The 23,832-nt window shown below is 41.9% G+C and overlaps 1 protein-coding gene across 4 annotated transcripts in view; it reads right to left on the bottom strand.

The window, feature by feature from the left end:
* Window positions 1-9,275: 9,275 nt before the first annotated feature.
* Window positions 9,276-23,832, bottom strand: part of LOC128694154 (vascular endothelial growth factor receptor 1) — a 598,057-nt gene continuing 583,500 nt past the window's right edge. For all 4 annotated transcript variants that reach the window (XM_070093509.1, XM_070093512.1, XM_070093510.1 and 1 more), the window contains exon 28: window positions 9,276-22,224. In XM_070093509.1, coding sequence (XP_069949610.1) covers window positions 21,960-22,224 — 265 coding nt within the window. In that variant the 3' untranslated portion in view covers window positions 9,276-21,959. The remainder of the gene's footprint in view (window positions 22,225-23,832) is intronic.

Below are 23,832 nucleotides of genomic sequence, written 5' to 3'. Positions count from 1 at the left end.
GTGCAAAATGAAAATCCACTCTATAAATATTATTATTATAATCAAAAAGAAGCGCTAACCCACAAGGGCTATACAGCGCTGTACTCTATAAATAAATGCCTGTGTTAGGTGATCCCTCAAGGAAGGTTCCTTGATACTTGTGGGAACTTGTGAGATGCCCACTCTGGCAATCACTGTTGACACAGCACAAGATTCTTTTGTCCTGCTCTCACAAGTATCCCTATGGATACACTTATTTAGAAGAGTTAATTGACTGATACAAAAGCCCTGCCTTACCCTATGCACAACCTAGAACAGATTTATTTGATATGGAGTGAGTCTACCCTAGCGAGAAATCCCCTGAATCTACCAGGCTATGAACTTCTAATGATTTCTGTCTCTGTCTGTCTGTCTGTCTGTCTGTCTGTCTGTCTCTCTCTCTCTCTCTCTCTCTCTCTCTCTCTCTGTCTCTCTCTCCTAGATGCAATGTGCACAAAAGAATGGTTCAAATAAGCAGTTCATATAAATTAGTAATCTCAGCATACACTGTATTCACTGGGGTTTCCTTACCTAATATTTGTGAGAAATTACCTGCATGAGATTTACAAACATTAATCTGAATTGACTCACGAAATCGTAATGACACGATTGCAAACAAACCATACCACGGGCAGGATTATTATTATTATTATTATTATAATCAAGGGGAAGCGCTAAACCCAGAGGATTATACAGCACCTGGAGGGGGGGATGTGGAAGGCATTCAGACTTAATTCGGGGTACTGGAGCACAGATCCACTTCCCTAAATCAAGAGCCCCTCACCAACATCAAGGAATCTTCCTTGAGGGGTTGGGTGGGATTGAACCCACGGTCAGAGAGTTTCAAAACTCCAGACCGTCGCGTTAGCCACTGGACCAGCTAGCCACAATAAGATTCGTCCAACTAGGTATATTTCTGCACCATAGGAAGGTTAGCACAGGCACCACTGTGACCACAAATGCAAGTTTTTACAGACGAATCTCCAGCTAGCGTGGCTGTGACGAACTCTAGCTCAAGTCCCCTTAATGCCGTCAACATGACTCACGAAATCGTAATGACACGATTGCAACAAACCATATCTAGTTGGACGAATCTTATTGTGGCTAGCTGGTCCAGTGGCTGACGCGTCGATCTGGAGTTTTGAGACTCTCTGACCGCGGGTTCAATCCCACCCGTTGTATGGTTTGTTTGCAATCGTGTCATTACGATTTCGTGAGTCATGTTGACGATATTAAGGGGACTTGAGCTAGAGTTCGTCACGGCCACGCTAGCTGGAGATTCGTCTGTAAAAACTTGCATTTGTGGTCACAGTGGTGCCTATGCTAACCTTCCTATGGTGTAGAAATATACCTAGTTGGACGAATCTTATTGTGGCTAGCTGGTCCAGTGGCTAACGTGACGGTCTGGAGTTTTGAGACTCTCTGACCGTGGGTTCAATCCCGCCCGTGGTATGATTAATCTGAATTATTACATACAAGTCATTTTGGTTGGGTGTAACAAAAAACAATTATTATCCATCAATGTTAGTTACACCTCTGAGGTAAGTGGGACTTAGTCGCAGTAGGTCACAGAAGTGCAACTCCTTCGATGCCCACCTCCTTCAAACCACACTCACATTAAGCTAGACCTATTATTAAATTAACAATTATTTAACAAAACCAGCAACTCTGATAAATTAAATGATGTGGACTGTATAATATGGTATGCTGGGTCCACAGGATATTGCTATTGATACATATAATACAACAAGGTTACAAGAAAAAAAATTTGTATTACCATTCATGTCGCATGTGGAACACACTTCAACACTACCTAACAAAGAATCTAACCGGCCAGTGAGAAATCTAATGGCATACATACTTGTAGGAGTTGCATTCTCAACGACTCATATCTCCTTATTTCTCACTATACAGCCTTATTATAGCTAATTTTCACCTTATTTGTTAATATTTCATTGTGGAGACCATTAAAGTAATTTATAATCCTTGATTCTAGTTAATACCACCATTTTTGGCCTCGATGACACCGGATTATTAGACGATTGTAACAACCAGTGCAGAGATTAATTATGGTGTCTATCCGTCTCCTGTATCACTCCACAGCCAATGCACACCTACACACAAAATTTCTTGAAGGCTCAAATCAGCGTCACATTTTAATATACAGTTATTATATTATTCATATTTACACATGCTGAATTTAGGAAAATTATAAAGAAATTTACACAATCTGAATCCTGCTTTAAGTAACAAACAAGTACATATTGCATATGACTTATTTCAATCATTGAGAGACCATGTTATATGTATATATGGCTGTTCTAATAATCTGATATAAATTATGCCACGTGAACTTTTTATAGTAGGTTAAGCCATGAGTTCACATTAGGGAAAGAAATGAATAAACAAAGTTCTGACTGCTGCTCTACTTCTCTATAAAACAATATAACCTTGTGTTTACAAGAGCCAAACAACAGTTTATGAGGGTGAGACTATCACTGTAATTAATCTACACTGTTTAAATTTAAATAAATTATAGTAAATAAATTGCAGTAACCTCATATCTGCCGAGCTACCTCGGTGGACAAAAGAGAGGGTGGCCAGATATCCGCCACAAAGCATACCTCCTTTGGCCACCACTCCCGGAATCCGAAAGGCAGCCTACAGAGATACACCCATCACCCGAAAGACACCCAAAGCCACCCCCCGGAAGACCAGAGAGGGAACGGGATATCCCCAGGTGATCCAGATTCCACGGCAAACTACACCACCGCCAAGAACCTCAATGAAATGGGATTGACCCTGGTACCCTTCCCCCTACCTAGGAACCAGTAAGCCAGTGGGAAGAATCCCAAAGGCCAAAAATAGGAAGGGAATAAGAGAGGGATGGGAGGGGGGGGAGGAGGAGGAAAGGAAAAAGGGAAGATGGGGAGGTTGGGATAGGGAAGGGGGGATTGGGGGGTAATTAGGCTCAGTCTGAGGAAGGAGACCAACAGGTCTAATTCCTCAGACCAAGAGCCTCTTCACCACGCCAAGGAGCCCCCCCCCCCTTAAAGAGGCTGGTGGCTAAAGCTCTCGCTCTCAACCTGTACTTAGCTCAGTACTGACCTGTACTTAGTTCATTGCTGACCTGTACTTAGCTCAGTGAGGACATGCAGCGCTGTATAGCCCTTGTGGCTTAGCGCTTCTTTTTGATTATAATAATAATAATCAGTGAGGACATGTCTAGTGTACTGTCTGTGAATCTGAACCAAGATATCATCTATTGAGCAACTTTACCAGCAGCTTGAGGAGGAGCTTAGAGTAGCTAAGCTCAAGATATGACGACCGACAGAGGAAAACAAGAGGATTAATAGTAATCCTCCTGTTGTGAGTCCTCAGGTCAGGAGGAAAACCTGGACAGTGGCTGGGCAACATGGAGCGAAGCTGAGGATCAAGAAGATTCATGGAGTGGCAGAAACAATGAAGAACCAGAAAACTACTGTGGAAACTTCAAACCCATTTTCTGTGCTACCCGACAAATATGGATTGTCTACTGGCAAAGTCACAACAAGCACCAAGGAAGCATTGGCAGATGAGGGTGAGTCGACATCCCTTGAAACCTCCAATGAAGACCATTCCAATGAAGGACATCCCAACGAAGACCATCGAGAACGTCACAATTTGGGACAGTCAGGTTAAGTTTATGGATAGGGCTTTTCATCTTAGAGATAGGAAGAGGAGGCAGAGGGCATGTTTTCCTGGGGCTGGGATGGAGGATATTGTTAGCTATCTAAACATCATGAAGGGTAATAGGAGCAATCCTATTATCTGCCTCATTGTGGGAGGCAATGATTTTGGCAGATATTGGAGTGAAGACTTGATTAATAGGTATAGGACAGCAATGGAAATTAGAAAGAATGACCTCGAACTAGCAAGGTGTTTCTGGTTGTGCAATAAAGATATAGAACTTTGGGCAGGTATCAGAAAGGTACTAAGGAGAGTAATAAATGATAAAAATAATAAAGAAAACAAAGATGACCTCTTGGATAGTCTACCAAAAATATATAAAATATGGGAGAAAGAGATAGGGGTGAACCAAAAAATGCAGAATGCCAATACCACAACAGATGACTCGAAACTATCTAGTCACCCACTGAAAAAAAAAAAAACAGGAAACAAAAACATCAGTTAACCCAACCCCCAACCCCCCACATAGTGCTAACCCAGACCTATCCCCCAGTCATAGCACTAATGCCCACAGAGCTGGTGCTGGTCCAGGCTCAGCCCCCAGCCCCAGTGCTGACTCAGTCTCAGCCCCCAGCCTTATTGCCAGTCCAGACTCTACTAGGGACCCTACCACAGTCACCACTAAAACCTTAAATATACAACCATCATTTCACAAGACCATTGCCCACAGTACAGATGTAAGGGAGGAGTCTCCTTCTTCTACTTCTACTGAGGAAAGTAGATGGAATCCAGGACGAGGTGGCCCTGGCTTGAATACTGAATACTGAGGATTATAGTGCAGTCCCAGAACCTGCAGAAATTGACAACACACCTCCCAACAATTCTATCCAACCAAAAGTGAAATTGTGCAAATACTATGTTAGGGGCATTTGTAAGCATGGAATATCAGGAAAAAAAATTGGGACATGCAACTTTGAGCATCCTAAAAAAATGTAGTGACCTGTCTAAACGAGTGTGTAGTTCTTCTTCCTGTACTTTCTTTCACCCAAAAATGTCACTCTTCGGTCCTCCAAAAGCAGTGTTACAACATCAGCTGCCCTGCATACCATCTAAAAGGGACCAGGAGGCACAGACCTCACAAGACAAACAATAGTAGCTATGACAATCCAACTTCAGGTGATTTTTTAGTGGCAGGAAATGGAAAAAGAAAATAGAAGGAAATAACAAAAATAGTCAACCACCTTGGAGTCTTGTTGGACTGGAGGCACAGCCAGTGGCCACCCATGGCCCTCCAGAACTACAACTACTGATGCCAATAACAAAATCCCCCCAACAAACACAGAATACAACCTCGTTTATATTTGCTAATATACAGGGCCTTAATTAAGCCATCCATGAACAACAAAATACCTTTTATCAGTGGACTTCTAGAGAAGTCTAATGCAATGTTTGCAGCCTTCACAGAGACCCACACAAAAAATCACTTTGACAGTGAAATATGGATAAATGGGTACAACCTTTTTAGATGCAACAGAAAGAACAGGCAACAAGGGGGGGTTGGCCTGTATGTCAAAGAGTCCCTCATCTGCACGGAGTTGCTGAACACCACAAATGATGTAGTTGAAGTTCTATTAATAAAGATCAAGAACCAAAGCCTAGTCATCATGGTTGTACATAAACCACCAGATGCAACCTCCCAACAGTTCAAGGAACAGCTACTGAAAATTGATTACTGTCTGGAAAGCCTTCTAGTTCCATCCCCAAACATCTTACTGCTTGGTGATTTCAACCTAAGGCATACAAAATGGAAGAATGTAGCGAATGTTATAGCTGAAACAATCCCTGGAGGTAGCGCAGATGAAAGGTCACACACACGAGCTACTAAGTCTCTGCGATAAACACACCTTAAGCCAGCAGATAGTGGAGCCAACAAGACTAGAAAACACACTTGACTCTATCTTCACAAATAACGAGGACCTGGTAAGAGACATAACAATATAAAAAACAACTAAGGACCTGGTAAGAGACATAACAATATAAAAAACAACTAATTCTGATCACAATCTAAGCGAAGTTCAGACTTACATGCACAGGGGTCCTGATCAGCAAAATGCATGTATCTGTGAAGATATCTTCACAAAATACAACTTCAACAACAAGAACATCAACTAGGACCAGGTAAACCATGTCTTAAATGAAACTTGTTGGGAAGATATCTTTAATAACATGGATCCAAACCAGTGCCTTGAAAGGATCAACTTCCTGGCAGCTGAAGCATGTTCTAGGCATATTCCCCTAAGAAAGAAGAAGAGCAGAAGTAAACTGGAGAGAAAAAGATGCTCCCTCTACAGAAGACGATGAAGAATCACTGAGCTCCTCAGGAATGCTAGAATGTCTGATACACGGAAGGAAGCTCTGACCAGGGAAATAGAAACTATTGAACTTAAGTTAAAGGACTCTTACAGGAACCAGGAGAGACAGGAGCTTAAAGTTATTAGTGAAATTGAAAAAAATTCGAAATATTTCTTTTCACATGCCAAAAACAAGGCAAATACCACATCTAGTAACAGGCCCTTACTCAGACAGGATGGGACTTACACAGATGACAACAAGGAAATGAGTGAAATACTGAAATCCCAGTATGACTCTGTGTTAAGTAAGCCACTAATCAGTCTGAGGATCGACAATCCAAATGATTTCTTCATGAATGAGCCTCCAAACTCCATCAATGTATGCCAGATTTCCGACATTACCCTAACTCCGAAAGACTTTGAAAAAGCCATTGACAACATGCCTATGCACTCAGCCCCAGGCCCAGACTCGTGGAACTCTGTGTTCATTAAGAACTGCAAGAAACCCCTCTCATGTGCCCTAAGTATACTACGGAGAAGAAGCTTAGACATGGGTGAAATTCCACAGTCACTTAAAACAACGGATATAGCCCCACTCCATAAAGGTGGCAGCAAAGCATTAGCTAAGAACTATAGACCAATAGCTTTAATGTCCCACATCATAAAAATCTTCGAAAGAGTGCTAAGAAGCACGATTGCAAACCACCTGGATTCCCAAAAACTGCACAATCCAGGGCAACATGGGTTAAGGGCAGGTCACTCCTGCCTCTCACAACTACTGGATCACGATGATATGGCCTTGGATGCACTGGAAGAAAAACAGAATGCAGATGTAATATACACAGACTTTGTAAAAGCATTTGACAATTGAGATCATGGCGTAATGGTGCACAAAATACATGCTAAAGGAATAACTGTTAAAGTGGGGAGATGGATCTTCAACTTCCTAACCAATCGAACGCAAAGAGTAGCGGTCAACAGAGTTAAATCGGAGGCTGCCATAGTGAAGAGCTCTGTTCCACAAGGTACAGTACTCGCCCCCATCCTGTTCCTCATCCTCATATCAGACATAGACAGAGATGTAATCCACAGCACCGTATCATCCTTTGCAGACGATACTAGGATCTGCATGAGACTGTCATCTATCGAGGACACGGTTAACCTCCAAGAAGATATAAACCAAGTTTTCCAATGGGCAATGGAAAACAATATGATGTTCAATGAGGACAAATTCCAACTACTCCATTATGGAAAACTGGAGGAGATAATAACTAGAACAGAGTATACTACAAACTCTGGCCATACAATAGAGCGAAAAAATAATGTAAGGGACCTGGGAGTAGTAATGTCTGAGGATCTCACTTTCAAGGATCACAACAGTGCCACGATCACAAATGCAGAGAAAATGATAGGATGGATAATGAGAGCATTCAAAACGAGAGATGCCAAGCCAATGATGATCCTTGTTACATCACTTGTTCTCTCTAGGCTGAAATACTGCTGTACATTAACATCTCCATTCAAAGCAGGTGAAATTGCAGATCTAGAGAGTGTACAGAGAACTTTTACTGCACATATAAGTTATATCAAGCACCTGAACTACTGGGAACGCTTGGAAGCACTTGACTTGTACTCGCTGGAATGCAGGAGAGAGAAAGATATCATAATCTACACTTGGAAAATCCTAGAAGGAATGGTCCCGAATCTGCACACAGAAATCACTCCCAACGAAAGTAAAAGACTGGGCAGGCGATGCAAAATACCCCCAATTAAAAGTAGGGGCGCCATTGGTACACTATGAGAAAACACCATAAGTGCCCAGGGCCCAAGACTGGCTGCCTTCATGGGGGAGCTGGACAGATACCTAAAGTCAGTGCCGGATCAGCTGGGCTGGGGTTCGTACGTTGGACTATGTGTGGCCAGCAGTAACAGCCTGGTTGATCAGGACTTGATCCACGTGGAGGCCTTGTCATGGACCGGGCCGTGGGGGTGTTGATCCCCTGAATAACCTCCAGGGAGGTAGACTCCAGGTAAGAACCCTGTGATATGTGGCATTTTGTCCAGGAGAGGAGTTGGAAATGAATGGTTGTCCATGGCAACTGGTGTCAATTGCTGGTTGTTATTTTTGTGAATTCTTTGTTAACAATAGTGTTGAGTGAGGCAGTGGCGCCATAAGGGGGAGGGGGCGGGTAACACCACCTGGGTGACACCATCAAAGGGGTGACACCATAGAGCCTCTTAAGAAAATGACACTAATACCAAAAACAGTGCTGCAGCAACATAAGAAAAAAAATCCTTTGTTTCTATATAGTCTATTATATGATTACAAAGTACAAACAGGACTATACAGTGGACCCTCGGCTAATGCCTTTAATCCGTTCCAGAGAGCTGCCCTTCAACCGATTTAGGCTTCATCCGAATTAATTTTCCCCATTAGAAATAATGGAAATCCAATTAATCCATTCCAGATACCCAAAAGTATTAAACAAAATAATTTTTAACATGAAATATACATTTCCCAACACAGAAAACGATAATATATGAAGAATAAAGCAATAATAACATCACACTTACCTTTATTGTGGACTTGTTGATGAGTGATGAGATGGGAGGAAGGCAGAGGATGAAAGTGTTCTATTGTTTGGAAGGGAAAGCCCCTTCCATGAAGACTTCAGGTAACAAGTCCTTTTCTGGCTTGTGTCCTGGGAGTGCCTTTTCCTCCTGAGTAATGTAGGTCCTGTTTGGTATTTTCTTCCTAAACAGGTCTGTTTCGTCACAATTGAACACTTGTTGGGGTTTTAATTTTTCTGCCTCTATGTACCCCTTAAAGTCCTGTACATATTTTTCAGCCACTTTTTTGTCAGAACTGGCAGCCTCACCATGCCTTATCATACCATACCACCATCACAGCCACTACCAGCCTCTGCCACCACCACTACCAGCCTCTACCACCACCACTACCACCCTCTATCACCATCATTACCACCACCACTACCACCCTCTACCACCATCACTATCACCCTCTACCACCAGCACTACCACAACCACTTTCATATTTTTCTACAAACTTTTTCTTAAATTATATGTTTCTCACAATCTTTACTATAGGGCTGGCACTAGAAGATTTTTTGTAAAGAAATTTCTGTATTCAAAATAATTTTATTTTTTAAATGGTTTCACCCCTTTAATAGATAAAATGTATATACACCTACACGTAAAGGACAAAAATTTCCCATATAAATCACCAAAAAAAGATAAGCTTTATTCAGGAAAATCAGTACAAGATTGTACAATGATTCTGAGGATACATGTTTTAGCCAGAATTATTGTACAGCGGAACCTTGGTTGTCATACTTTATTCGTTCCAGATGTCGGTTTGACAACTAAACCAATTTTTCCCATAAATAATAATGTAAATAGAATTAATCCATTCTAGACCAATAATGACAATGTATAAATTTATTAATAATAATGTTCTAACTAGTACATGTATGCAAAACAATGTACAAAATTATACAGCAGAGAGAAACTGTAAAAATGAATACTACCGTAAATGAAAATTTAACTGAAATACTACAGTAAATGAAAATTTAACTGCCTCTTAACCGTCTGAGGAGAGCTATTGGCAAATTTTAGCGGCTTCAAATCTTGCGGGAGAGAGCAGGTAGGCCTACATGTGAGACAATGGGTCTGCAGTGTCAGTGTGCACAGTATAAAAAAAATCCTGCAGCACACAGTGCATAATGAGGAAAAAAACTGCGACCATATTTTTGGTTTAATACAGCGACTTTGTGGTGTATTTTTGTATGGTATTTATTGTTGTATTCTCATTTTCTTGGTCTCATTTGATAGAATGAAGATATATTACACAAATAGAGATGAGTTTCAATGGTTTAAAGACTAAAAGTAGCTTGAAGTTGAGCTCAAATTAGCAGAAATATTCAGTTTTTGCCAATGTTCAAGAGTAAACAAATATCACAAGTCCAATATACATCAACTATTGGGTCTAATGTGCATTCACGAATGTGCTATTATTTACACAATTATGCAGTAGTCTGAATAACAGTAACTGTTCTATTTTTTTGTGTGAATAAAAATCAAAATGAAAAGCAAGAGTAATATAAGAGGGGCCTTGAGATGTGATTAATGAACAGATAAAATGTTATTTTAGTGCCAGGAATGTCTGCATCATTTATGGTTGACACTATTTTGAAACTGGCTTTTCTTGAATTTTGTGTGAAACTGGCCAAATTAGTAAATTCAGATCACTTAATTAGGTAGTTGAAATAGGTAAATGCTCAGTTTCTTGTACTCAACTGATAGACTAAGAGGAGTTCTAGTGAAATAGCTATGACTTTGGTCGATTGGAATAATGGAATTTGCCCAAAATAGGGCACAAAGTCGGCAAAATCGCTGATGCATAAATACCGCAGAGGCAGCAAACTTCGTGATACAGTACCATAATTCCATAAGTTTCCCATCAAATTTCGTACTTTCAGTTTCATTGCCTTCACAAGATGCACAGCAAGATTATTATTATTATAATCAAAAAGAAGCGCTAAGTCACAAGGGCTATACAGCGCTGCAGGGTAAGAAAGGAAGCGAGGGTATTGGGCGGCAGAAGGGGGGAGGGGCGATCAGTAGGTTACAGAAAACAGCGGGGCAGGGGATAGTGCAGGGTAGAGGATAGGAAGAGATTGAGGTAGAAAGGGCTGAAGGTATCATCAGAGTTTGTGAAGTAAGTCAGTTGTTGTCAAAAAGTCAATGAGAGAGTACAGATGAAAGGTGGGTCCATCAGCGAGAAGGGAAGGTAAAGAGAGAGCAGCGGAGCGAAGACGACGTTGGAGGTAAATTCTGCGTGCTCGTTGATAAAGTGGGCAGTCTAACGGAATGTGGCTGACCGATAATGGAACCTGACAATTCCCACAGAGAGGAGCAGGGCACCTCTCCATGAGATATCCATGAGTAAGATGAGTATGGCCAATGCGGAGACGGGAGAGAGTAGTCTCCCAACCTCGGCACTGGTGACAAGAAGACGGCCAGTAACCTATACTTGGTTTAATAGATTGATGTTTGTTACCGAGTAGAGTAGACCAACGTTGTTGCCAACGGGTGTGAAGGTGGGTAGCTATTGCAGCAAAATAGTCCATAAATGCAACACCTCTATATGAAACTGATAGGTCATGTACTGCTGACCGCACAGCAGTGTCTGCCTGTTCATTGCCCTGTACGTCAACAAGACCAGGGACCCAACAAAAAACAATATCTTTATGGTTGGTAGAGATGCGGCGTAGCCAAAGTTGGATACGGAGGACTAAGGGGTGAGGTGTATCAAATTTCTGTATAGCCTGTAAAGCACTAAGGAAGTCTGAGACAACCACAAATGATGACACAGGCATTGATGCAATACGGATAAGTGCTGCAAGAATGGCATACAATTCAGCAGTAAAGATACTAGCTGAAGATAGTAAATGCCCTTGTACGACGCTGTCTGGAAACACTGCTGCAAATCCTACGCCGTCAGAAGACTTGGAGCCATCTGTGTACACTGCAATGGCATGAGAATGAGAGTGAAAGTGGTCAAGAAAAAGAGAGCGGGAAGCTACCGTAGACAATTGGGCTTTCGAGCAAGGGAGTGAGAAAGAACAGACTCGAACAGCTGGAACTTCCCAGGGAGGTAGGGAAAAGTGAGATGCTACATGAACATAGAAAGGTGGAAATTGAAGAGAAGACAAGAGCGAATGTAGGCGAAGAGAGAAGGGACGGAGCAAACAGGGGCGGCGAACAAATAAAGAATGTCTACTAATATCGGTGACCATTCTATAAATGGAAGGATTGCGGAGATCATGAGAGCGTACATAGTAGCGAAGGCAATGGGCATCACGGCGATCGGATAAGGATGGAACGTTCGCTTTTGCATAGAGGCTCTCAGCAAGGGAAGAGCGAAAAGCACCAAGGCATAAACATAATCCTTGGTGATGAATAGGGTTGAGGCTAGACAGAGTAGCAGGAGAGGCAGTTGAATAGATCTAGTCACCATAGTCAAGTTTCGATAAAATGAGGGTGGAATGTAGGCAAAGGAGAGTTTGACGATCAGCTCCCCATGAAAGATGAGCAAGGGTTTTAAGAAGGTTCAGCCGGCTGTGACAAGTTGTCTTCAGAGAGGTAATGTGAGGTTTCCAGGATAACCTGCGGTCAAAGAGGAGGCCTAGAAACCTGACTGTATCATGTTCAGGGATACGGGTGCGATAAAGGTATAAAGGATGATCGGAGATAACAGAGCTTCTAGTGAAAGTAATTTGGTGAGTTTTGGTACTGGAAAATTTAAACCCATGTGTGGTGGCCCAATTGGAAACATGGTCGACCACATGCTGGAGAGAAACTGTAATGAGGTGACAGTCAGAGCCTGCACAGGCAATAGCGAAGTCATCAACATAGAGTGATGACCAAATATTGGATGGAAGACTAGAGGCCAAATCATTAATACCAAGGAGAAAAAGTGTTGTGCTCAGAACACATCCCTGGGGAACACCTTCAGCTTGGATAAAGTCCGGGGAGAGCACATTATTAACCCGAGCACGGAAATGTTTGTCAGCTAAAAAGTTCTTAAGAAAGGATGGTAGATTGCCTCGAAGGCCTAAGGAGTGGGCTTGGGCCAAAATATTATACCTCCAAGTTGTGTCATATGCCTTCTCAAGGTCAAAAAATATGGCAATAACTGAGTGGTTATTCACAAAGGCATTATGAACATACGTATCCAAGCGTAGTAAGGGGTCTATGGTAGAACGGCCCTTACAAAAGCCATATTGACTAGTGGAGAGACTGTTGTGTGTCTCTAAATACCACATTAAACGTCGATTTACCAGACGTTCCATCACTTTACAAACTGCACTGGTAAGAGCAATGGGACGATAGTGGGAGGCTTCATGTCCCGTAGTACCCGGTTTGGGGAAAGAGAGAACAATGGCAGATTTCCACAGCTGTGGAAGAACTCCTTGTGACCAAATAAGATTGAAAAGGCGTAATAGGACTGTAAGGGCTGACTGATGTAAATGTTGTAGCATACAAATATGAATGTCGTCGGGCCCAGCTGCCGATGATCAACAGGCTGAGAGTGTTGCCTCCAGTTCCTGAAGTGTAAAAGGCACATTATACTGTTCTTCTCTGAGAGAAGAAAAGTCCAAGGGTGCTAACTCTCTGGCAGACTTTGAGGAAAGAAACGAGGGGCATAGATGGAGCCCCTGAGAAATACAAACCAGATGATTGCCAATTTCATTGGCAACATCTAGTGGGTTTGCTATATCAACACCGGCAACCCGCAGAACAGGAGCCGGGTCAGGAGAATATTTGCCACTCAGTTTTCGTACTTTTTCCAGACTGCACTCATAGAGGAAGCAGAGGTGATGGTGGAGACATAATCTCGAGAAGAAATGTGTTTAGCGTCACGAATGACACGGCGAGTGATTGCACGCTTCTGCTTAAAATCAAGAAGTCTCTCCGTGGTTCTATTGTACCGGTATCTGCCCCACGCAGCGCGTTTCAAACGTACTGCACGAGCACAAGCAGGAGACCACCAAGGCACGCATTTCTGAGACTGCCTGCCCGAAGTTTGGGGTATAGAATGAGAAGCTGCGGTTAAAACAGAGGATGAGAAGAGGTGTAAAAGCTCATCAATGGAGGACGAAGAAGGAACCTCACTAAAAACAGTTAGTTGTGAGTAAAGGTTCCAATTTGCCTGATCAAATTGCCAGCGTGGCATACGAAGAGGTGGTGAATATGAAGGGGAAGTAAGAATGATTGGGAAATGATTGCTGTCATGTAAATCCGGGAGAACAGACCAGGTGAAGTCTAATGCGGCAGAGGAAGAGCAGACTGAGAGATCGATGCAAGAGAGTATGAGCCCGAGGATCAAAATGGGTGTGAGTACCCGTATTCAAAACATGGAGGGGGTGGGTAGCAAGAAAAGCTTCTAACTGAATGCCACGGGAATCACAGTGAGACCCCCCCCCAGAGGAAATGATGGGCATTAAAATCGCCAAGTATGGCGGTAATAACGAAACAAGAAAGGCAATATCCGGGATAGATAATGCCCGAGAAGGAGAGAGATACAAAGAACAGAGTGTATACCACCTATGCAAGAGGATACGGGCTGCTGTGTAATGCAGCGAAGTACGAACAAATAGCTGATGGTACGGAATATCAGTGCGTAGAAGAAGGGCACTTTCATTAAAGGTCCCATCAGGAAAAAGATCTGAAAAATACAATAAATTATAGCCTGAGATGGGATAGATAACGGCAGAGTGTAATTTTGGTTCCTGTAAGCAAACACCAACAGGGAAAAACTGGGAGAGCAACATCTGAAGCTCACCCCGATTATCCCTGAGGCCGCGAATATTCCACTGTAAATAGGCCATGATTGGGGCAATGATAAAGATACCTGAAATCCACAGGTAAGGGTACCTACGGACTAGAAGGGTTAGAAAAGTCCACATGCGGTGGCAAAGGAAAACATTCAAGTAGCGAAGGAACGGTGCGTTGTGAAGAAAGGAGTTGCGCAGATGGAGAAGTGGAAAGAGAAGGAACAGAGGGTGGATCAATGTCCATTGATGGTTTGGTCTCTGCAATATATTCAGAGATTACTTCAAGTGTTTCAGAGTTCAGAGACGTCGTATGGGAGACAATATTGGAGATGGAAGGAGGAGGAGTTTGAGTAAAGATCGGAGCTGTAATGGACTGTACCAAGGTAGGGGGGGGGGCAAAAGGGTGGAGGGAACTGGAGAAGTGTGGGAGGGGACAGAAGACGCAGAAACCCGGGAGGTGGCAGGAGAGGAAGAAACTTGGAAGGGGACAGGGGAGGAAGGCACAGTACGAGGAGGAGGATGAACCTCCACACTTGTAATGGAGCCAGTGAAAGGGAAAGACCTAGGTACAGAGACCGGGAAGGTAAAATGTGGAGGTGGATGAAGGGAAGGAGGGGTTACAGGAGATTTGTTGGACCTCTGAGAAGTAGAGGGACGATTGGGAGGAGGTGTTGTACGAGGTCTTGTCAATACCGAGGTTTGTGAGGAAGAACACGAAGAAGTGAGGACAGACTGAGGTGTTGAAGTATGGACGTCTGAGCCCAGGACAGCAAAAGAATTAGATACAGCAGTGACTATGGGACTGGCAACCACAGAGGAGGCTGCAGAAGATGGGACCCCAGAAGTGGGGGGACGTTTTGAAACATGAGAATAAGAAACATGGGGTAGTCTCCCTTGGAGGCGGAGATGAGAAACTGCCATAGCATAAGGGAGACCTTCTGCCTCTTTGAGGCAACGAATTTCCCGCTCATTTAAGCAGACCTGGCAACGGCAATAGTACGAAGGGTGAGCCTCATGACAATTAAGGCAAGAGGGAGGTCGACTGCAAGATGTATTAGAATGGTCATCGGCACCACAGACTGGGCATTTGGCTATAGATCTGCAATATTTTGATGGGTGGCCAAATCGCCAGCAATTCCTACACTGTTGCGGTGTAGGGATCGCCTTCCGAACTTGTAACCGATGTCCTGCTACATAAACAGAGGATGGGAGTTCACGACTGTCAAAAGTTAAACGAGCCACATTGCAAGGGTTTCGTCTTCGCCCGCTGGTGGGAAGAACATAAGTGTCTACCTTGAGAATTGGGAGATCTTGGAGTTCCAGCTGTTTGAGAATGTCATTGCCACATGTCTGGAAATTCTGTTGGACTATGGTATGGGGCAGAATAACAGTACCACTACAAGAATTGAGGGAATGATGTTTTTCGATAGTGATAGGAATAGTATCGACATGTGAAAGTAGAGAAAGATCATGAGCTTGGGTAGAATTCTGGATTGTGATGATGCGCGTACCACTCTTAAGAGCATGAAAGGAAATATCTCTACCAACGTGGCGTAGGAGCACTTTGCCAATACTATGGTCAGAAAGATAGGCAGTAGAAGTCGGTCGTAAAGTAAAGAATTTAGTCCATTGTGTGGTCCGAAACTGAGTGTGGAGAGGGAGTGCATGACGTGTCGGTCTTTTCCAAGTAGAATGGGAAGGTAACAAAGCAACATCGTCAGGAGATTGTCGTTGGCGTTTAGAAGTGGGACCAGAGTCGGTCCTACATGAGACGGGCTGGCGATTCGAAAATTGTCACACCATAGAGGGAGAGGCCGGAAGCATAGTCAAAGGAAAGCGGAGGTCAGACAAATCGAAGGAGTCAGTGGAAGCCCCTGTACCTGAAGCGAGTGAGGAAACAGCACCAGCAAGAGGTACAGGGGCCTTAGGAGTGTTCAAAGAGTGGCCAAAAGACGAGGCGAGGTCAGAACAGGGTGCGGTAACAATAAGGGGCCCGGGGGTAGTGGGGTCATGGATTTGGGACTCCATGGTTAGGTTACTTCTTTCTTTTTGTTTTTAATAAAAAAAAAGAAAGAAGAAAAGAAAATAAAAATAAAAAAAGAATAAAAAAAGAGGGGACCAGGGAGGGATAGTTCCTAGGAGGAATGAAAGGGCCAGAAATCTCCCTCCGTGCCCAAGAGGACCTCAGCACCACAAGCAGCAAAGATGCAGCATGGAACCCGTGCCATACCCTACCCTTCATGCCAGTAAACCAGCAATCCGGGATACCAACCTCACATCTACCGAGCTACCTCGGTGGAGAAGAGAGGGCGGCCGGATATCCACCACAAAGCATACCTCCTTCGGAATCCGAAAGGTGGCTTCCAGAGATACACCCGTTGCCTGAAAGACACCCAAAGCCACCCTCCGAGATACTGGAGAGGGATCGGGACATCCCAGGCGATCCAGATCCCACGGCAAACTACGCCACCGCCAAGAACCTCAACGGAATGGGATGGACCCTGGTACCCTTCCCCCTACCTATGAACTAGTGTGCCTGTGGAAAAAATCCCAAAGGCCAAAAAGAGGAAGGGCAAAAGGGAGGGGTGGGGAGGAGGAGGAAAGGAAAAGGGAAGGATGGGATAGGGAAGAGGGGATTGGGGGGTAATTAGGTTCGGTCTGAGGAAGGAGACCGACAGGTCTAATTCCTGAGACCAAGAGCCTCTTCACCATGCCAAGGAGCCCCCCTTGAAGAGGTGCACAGCAAGAGCTCAAAAAAATGTTTACAGCATGCGCATTAGTTGCTATACTCACCAAGACCCATGCTGTGGACTCTGGTGATTGTGATCCGAGCGTTGTTGGTCAACAACCAAGACCACGTGCAAAAACCAAATCAAACAAATCAGTTCAAAAACCAATTTGTCGACAGCTAGTCTGTTCAACAACCGAGGTTCCACTGTATGTATGGAGAGGCGCACTGTATAACCCTTGTGTTTTAAACACCCAGTTTTGATTGTAATAACAATAATAATATTGAGAGGCACTCCCTCAAGGAGGCTTGACACCAGTAAGAAAGGTTTGTGTCCAAGGAAGTGAGCTTATATGCCCTTTCCTTGGACTGACTCTGACTGCCTCTCATTTCCCAGGCACTGTATGACCCTTATATGACCCCTACTAATGTAAGTCACAACAGTGTTTTGGATTAGGTAAAATGGTAATGAGGATAATGACTGGTAATGAGAGTGTAGCTTGTAATAAGAATGCTGCTGGTAATCATAGATTATCCTTATAAATGGTATTTCAAAGTAAAATATAAATATTTACCTCCCTTGAGTACTGTACATACTGGTACAGTAAACAGTTTTCTAGCAGATATAATACTCATGAAGATGTAAGTGCAGTGGCCTAGGAAAGCATCAAATATCTGATACATTAACATATTATGTACATGTACACTAAAAATACATAAACAAAATGAAGACAAAAGCATTTCAGAATTTTTCAATTATATACAATATAATTGCACTTTAAATTTACTTTATTTGCGAGATGCAAATGAAATAATATATTAATACTAATAATATACTAATATACAACACAAAACACAATGAACAAGAATATTTCAGTGAAAAACCTTGAATCTGAAGTTTATTTTACCCTAAAGAACTTTGTACAAAGTTTTACAGTACATTTTTTTCAAAGTTCATTTGGACAGAGCAAAATGAGGTGCTGCATTTCCAAATAATTTTGCATATCAGCTTTGCTGTATAAAAAGATAAACTAAAATGCAGCCTAAGTTTATTCAGTGGGAAAAACATTAGACAAAACTTTTATAAATAATAACTGAAAATACATCAATAATTTGCAAAAACTGTACCAGTCTGATTCAACTTTCAGAAAAATTATAGTTTTTAACATCTGACTGAAATAAACATTATATGTAACAAAATTATCATTTGTACAATTATGTACACAAATCATCATATTTGTGAATATCATTAATCCCATAAGGACATTTAGCCATGCACAGAACTAAGAGAGAGAAGAGGATGAGGTGGTGTTGATCTATAGACATCAAAAGAAGGGAAATGGGAGGAGAGTAAAGGGTGTCACAATTACTGTAGCAAATCTGTCAGTTAAGAAATTAGTGTCTGCAGTGAAAGAGGGAGAGTCAGTAGGGACAGTAGATCAAGTATGTCATGGCAATGAATTACTGTAATATAATATAATAATATCTTTATTTATTACAAGTATGTGTACAAGGTATACAGTCCTAGCTGATATCAATGACATACAGTGGACCCCCGCTTAACGATCACCTCCCAATGCGACCAATTATGTAAGTGTATTTATGTAAGTGCATTTGTACGTGTATGTTTGGGGGTCTGAAATGGACTAATCTACTTCACAATATTCCTTATGGGAACAAATTCGGTCAGTACTGGCACCTGAACATACTTCTGGAATGAAAAAATATCGTTAACCGGGGGTCCACTGTACTACTATACAGAAAGCCGCTTGTTATGCAGAGCATTTCTGGTAAATTAGGTCAATTTTGTCCCAGGAATTGACCCACACCAGTTGACTAACACCCAGGTACCCATTTTACTGATGGGTAAATACAGACAATCGGTGTAAGGAAACACATCCATCTTTTCCACCCCTTTGCCGAGTATCGAACCCGAACCCTTGCCGTGTGAAGCGAGAGTTTTTGCCACCAGGCCACGGGGCACAATGTACTTAATCAAGAGCTGTTGGACTCCCAAGAAGACCTGACAATCCTTGCAGAGTAGGATATGTAGATGTAAAGAATTAGAAGGGCACCAGAGATGAATAAACATACACGTTCAAAGAAACAGCCAGACCATCTGGTGGACAGCCAGACCATCTGGTGGACAGCAGTCCATTTTGACGAAGTCAAGACCATCAGTGAGGCAATATACTTTTGCTACTATTTTGCTTCCATGGGTAAAAAAACATGACTCATCTTCATATATAATATAAAGTGTTCAATAATATAGTACCATGTATAATTATGATTTGACACCTGTATAACATCTTGTTCATTTGTATTAGCTAGCCCTGCTTTATATACATTTTCCACATTGAATGCTATCAAAAATGTCTGTCCGGTACAATATACTGTATACTTATGAAAATGGTATACAGTATTGACAAGCACATTACCAAGTCGTGCAACAATTGAATATCTTTGACGAAACATTTTGCCTACACAGTAGGCTTCTTCAGTCAAGTACAGAGGTGACTAGTAAATATGGAAGTAACAGAAGCAGTGGTGAGGTACTGATGTGATCAGTTCATCAACCTTGAAGTGGTAACCTTGAAGGTTGCTCCTTCAAGGTTGATAGACTGATCAGGAAATTTTTGTTTCGTCACTGCTGCTGCTGTCTCCATATTTAGTCACATCTGTACGTGACTAAAGAGGCCAACTATGTATGAGAAATGTTTCAACCATAGATACCCAACCACTGCACGTCTTGCTTATCTATAATATACTGTGCATATTAATACAGTGTAATGCACTAAATATATAATCTGCCCCTTTCATTGTTTATAATACAGTGGACCCTCGTTTTTTGTAAGCATCGGAAGTTGCAATTTTCGAAAATCATAATGTTTTTTCATCAAAATATTGACTCGCGAATCGTTGTTCATCCCAGATGCGTACGAGTGGCCCCGACACAGTCACAGTCAGTGTCCCATTTTTTATCAGCGAGTGAGCATGATCCCATGCATTCATACGATACATTTCATAACATTCCATCCGTTTTAGTGCTTGCAACTGCGAAATAAGCCACCATGGGCCCAAAGAGAGCTAGTGCCAGCCCTTTGGTAAAGAAGGTGACAAACACGGAAGAATTAAAGAAAAACATTGTAGAAAAATATGAAAGTGGTGGTGGTAGTGATAGTGGTTGTGATGATGGCAGAGGGTGGTAGTGGTTGTGATGGTGGTAGAGGGTGGTAGTGATGGTGGTAGAGGCTGGTAGTGGTTGTGATGGTGGTAGAGGGTGATGGTGATGGTGGTAGAGGATGGTAGTGGCTGTGATGTGGAAGAGGGTGGTAGTGGTTGTGATGGTGGTAGTGATTGTGATGGTGGTAGTGATGGTGGTAATGATTGTGATGGTGGTAGTGATGGTGGTAATGATTGTGATGGTGGTAGTGGTTGTGATGGTGGTAGAGGGTGGTGGTGGTTGTGATGGTGGTAGAGGGTGGTAGTGGTTGTGATGGTGGTAGAGGGTGGCAGGGTTGTGATGGTGGTAGAGAGTGGTAGTGATGGTGGTAGAGGGTGGTAGTGGTTGTGATGGTGGTAGAAGGTGGTAGTGATGGTGGTAGAGGGTGGTAGTGATGGTGGTAGAGGGTGGTTGTGATGGTGGTAGAGGGTGGTTGTGATGGTGGTTGTGATGGTGGTTGTGATTGTCGTAGAGGGTGGTAATAATGGAGATTTGTGCAATGTGGAGTAGGATGGAAAGATCTGTGGAGGAACATCACCCTAACAAAGCTGTTGCAAGCTGTGTCGGCAACATGTACAATGACAATGTCTTGTCCCATTTTAGGAAAATTTTAAAGTGATGCCAGAAACAGAGTTCTCTGGACAGATATTTAGTGCCACAGGTGTGCAGTGACTCTCAAGCTGGTCCTAGTGGCATTAAAAAACAAAGAAGGGAAGTAACCCCAGAAAAGGACTGCGTACCTGAAGTCTTCATGGAAAGGGATTCCCCTTCCAAACAGTAATTTCTCCATCCTCTCCCCTCCTCCCGTCTTCCATACACTAAGAAGAATCTTCAATAAAGGTAAGTGTCATGTTGTTATTGTTTTATTCTTCATGTCTCATTGTTTTCTGTGTATGTACATCTATATTTCATGTAAAAAATTATTTTGTTTTAACACTTTTGGGTGTCTGGAACGGATTAATTGGATTTACATTATTTCTTATAGGGAAAATGGTTTCGCAAATCGTCAATTTCGCAATTAGGAATGGATTATTTACGAAAAACGAGGGGTCACTGTATTCTCAAAATACATATCAATAGATCTACAAATTTGCTGTATGTATCTCAGTATCATGACCAACACTGTGCATAAGTACAACTCTGATATAGTATAAGTATAAATATACCCTAAATTTAGTACAGCAGATATCTTTGATATACAACTGAGTCAGATGTGGGTATGGGTAGACATACTTGGTGATAAAAAGCCTGTGTATGGCTTCTCAAGGTCTCTAGTAGACCTTGAGAAGTTACTCATCAATTTGCTGGCCATACCCCACAGTGTTTAACCAGATTGACTAAGCAATGCATGTTCATCATTTACAAATTGTAGCCCAGAATTACTTTATTAATTATAATGCATGAACGAACACCAAGTAATCACTATATACATCTATGTATACACTATATACATCTATATTTGTCAGCCTTGTAATTCTTAAAATTAAACTTAATTGTAATTTTAGGTACATTACCATGAGGAATGTTTGAACAATGATTTTCATCGTCCAACAGTCTGTTGCAGATTTTTACATCTGAGCAAATAAATTGCTTATTAACAGCCTCTTTAACTAAGTTGATTCATAATATGGAAGGTTAACATAGGTCACCTCACCATTGTTTATGCTCCCACTTAGAGGGTCTTCATTTTCAGAGTTATGTTGAGAAAGGTTTGAGAGGTGACCCTCTGAGGGAGACTTAGTACCAGCATTTATCAGAGATGACTTTTCTGAAGACTGGTCATTTGTGTCTTTAGAAATATCTTGAAGTGCAGATTCATCCTCTTCTGGAAGTTCTGTTAGTCGAGAACTTTCTGCCCCTTGTCCAAAAGTGAATCTGTATAGATGAGAGAATTACATTGAGAATATTATTAACATATACATGTACATAAAATCCATCACCATGGCTTTAACAAAAAATGCCACACAAGGTTAAACTTTATTAGGCAAATCATGTCACTCAGGAAGTTTATAATGTTTATAGACATAATAAAGTTTGCCACAAATGAAATGTTATGTACAATAAAGCTTGTCCTTGTGTGGTGTTTCTCTTCACATCTTTGTCAGCAAACCTGAGGTGTCCATCAAACAGCTTTCTAATTTACTACATTCAAGAAACACTAAAATTCTGCAGTTAATTTTTTTTTTTTTTCAACAAGTCGACAGTCTCCCACCGAGGCCGGGCGACCCAAAAAAGAAAGAAAATCCCCAAAAAGAAAATACTTTCATCATGGGGCTCAACAACAACTAACCATCTCAGACCACTAATTACCCAACAAAAGGCTGCAGTTAGAATAACAAATTCTCACTACAGGCAGCACACTCCACCAATATTCAAAACACTCAACCTACTCACCATACAAAACATCCATACTTATTACTGCACCTATTACATACATAGAACACTTAACTCTGATATTAACCCTCCCCTCAAACATCTCCTTGCCAACCTCAACAGAACACATGACCATAATACAAGGCACAGATCACTCTTTGATGTTCCTCATGTCCATCTCACGCTATGCAAAAACTCAATGCACATAAAAGGCCCTAAAATCTGGAATTCATTACCTGTAAATATAAAAGAAACACTACCTGTTTATAAATTCAAGTCTCTTCTCAAAGTTCACTTACTCACTCAAAACCAAATAAATACTGAATAACTGACCCATATAAATTGTATATCCTAAATATTACTCACAATTATATCACACAAATGTTAAACCTAACTTTGTTATTTTTTTAAATACACTACCTAACAGAATACTCCATTCTACTGAATGAACAGCAATGCATGCAACCATTGGACCTGTCTTTGTAATACTCATTTGTATTTTATAGTTATCTATTTACAATAATGTCTTATCACTGATCTAGTTAATCTTAAGTTAATTTTAAGCCAGCCCGTAATGCTATGCATATAAGTGGCTTTGGCATGCTGCTCTTACCTGTATTTTTTTGTACCTCTGTTTGTATGCTAATTTCTAAATAAATAAATAAATAAATAAATAAATAAATAAATAAATAAATCATTCAACACTTTCACCTCACTCACACATAATCACTGTTTTTGCAGAGGTGCTCAGAACACAACAGTTTAGAAGTATATACGTATAAAGATACACAACATATCCCTCCAAACTGCTAATATCCCAAACTCCTCCTTTAGAGTGCAGGCATTGTACTTCCCATTTCCAGGACTCAAGTTCGGCTATATAAAAATAACCGGTTTCCCTGAATCCCTTCACTAAATATTACCCTGCTCACACTCCAACAGATCGTCAGGTCCCAAATACCATTTGTCTCCATTCACTCCTATCTAACACGCTCAAGCACACTTGCTGAAAGTCCAAGCCCCCCACCCACAAAACCTCCTTTACCCCCTCCCTCCAACCTTTTCGAGGACGACCCCTACCCCGCCTTCCTTCCCCTACAAATTTATACG

Source organism: Cherax quadricarinatus, chromosome 43 (genome assembly GCF_038502225.1).
Source record: "Cherax quadricarinatus isolate ZL_2023a chromosome 43, ASM3850222v1, whole genome shotgun sequence".
Classification (NCBI taxonomy): Eukaryota; Metazoa; Arthropoda; class Malacostraca; order Decapoda; family Parastacidae; genus Cherax; species Cherax quadricarinatus.
Note: the sequence above shows the minus strand (reverse complement) of the source record. Positions and strands in the feature narration are given on the sequence as shown.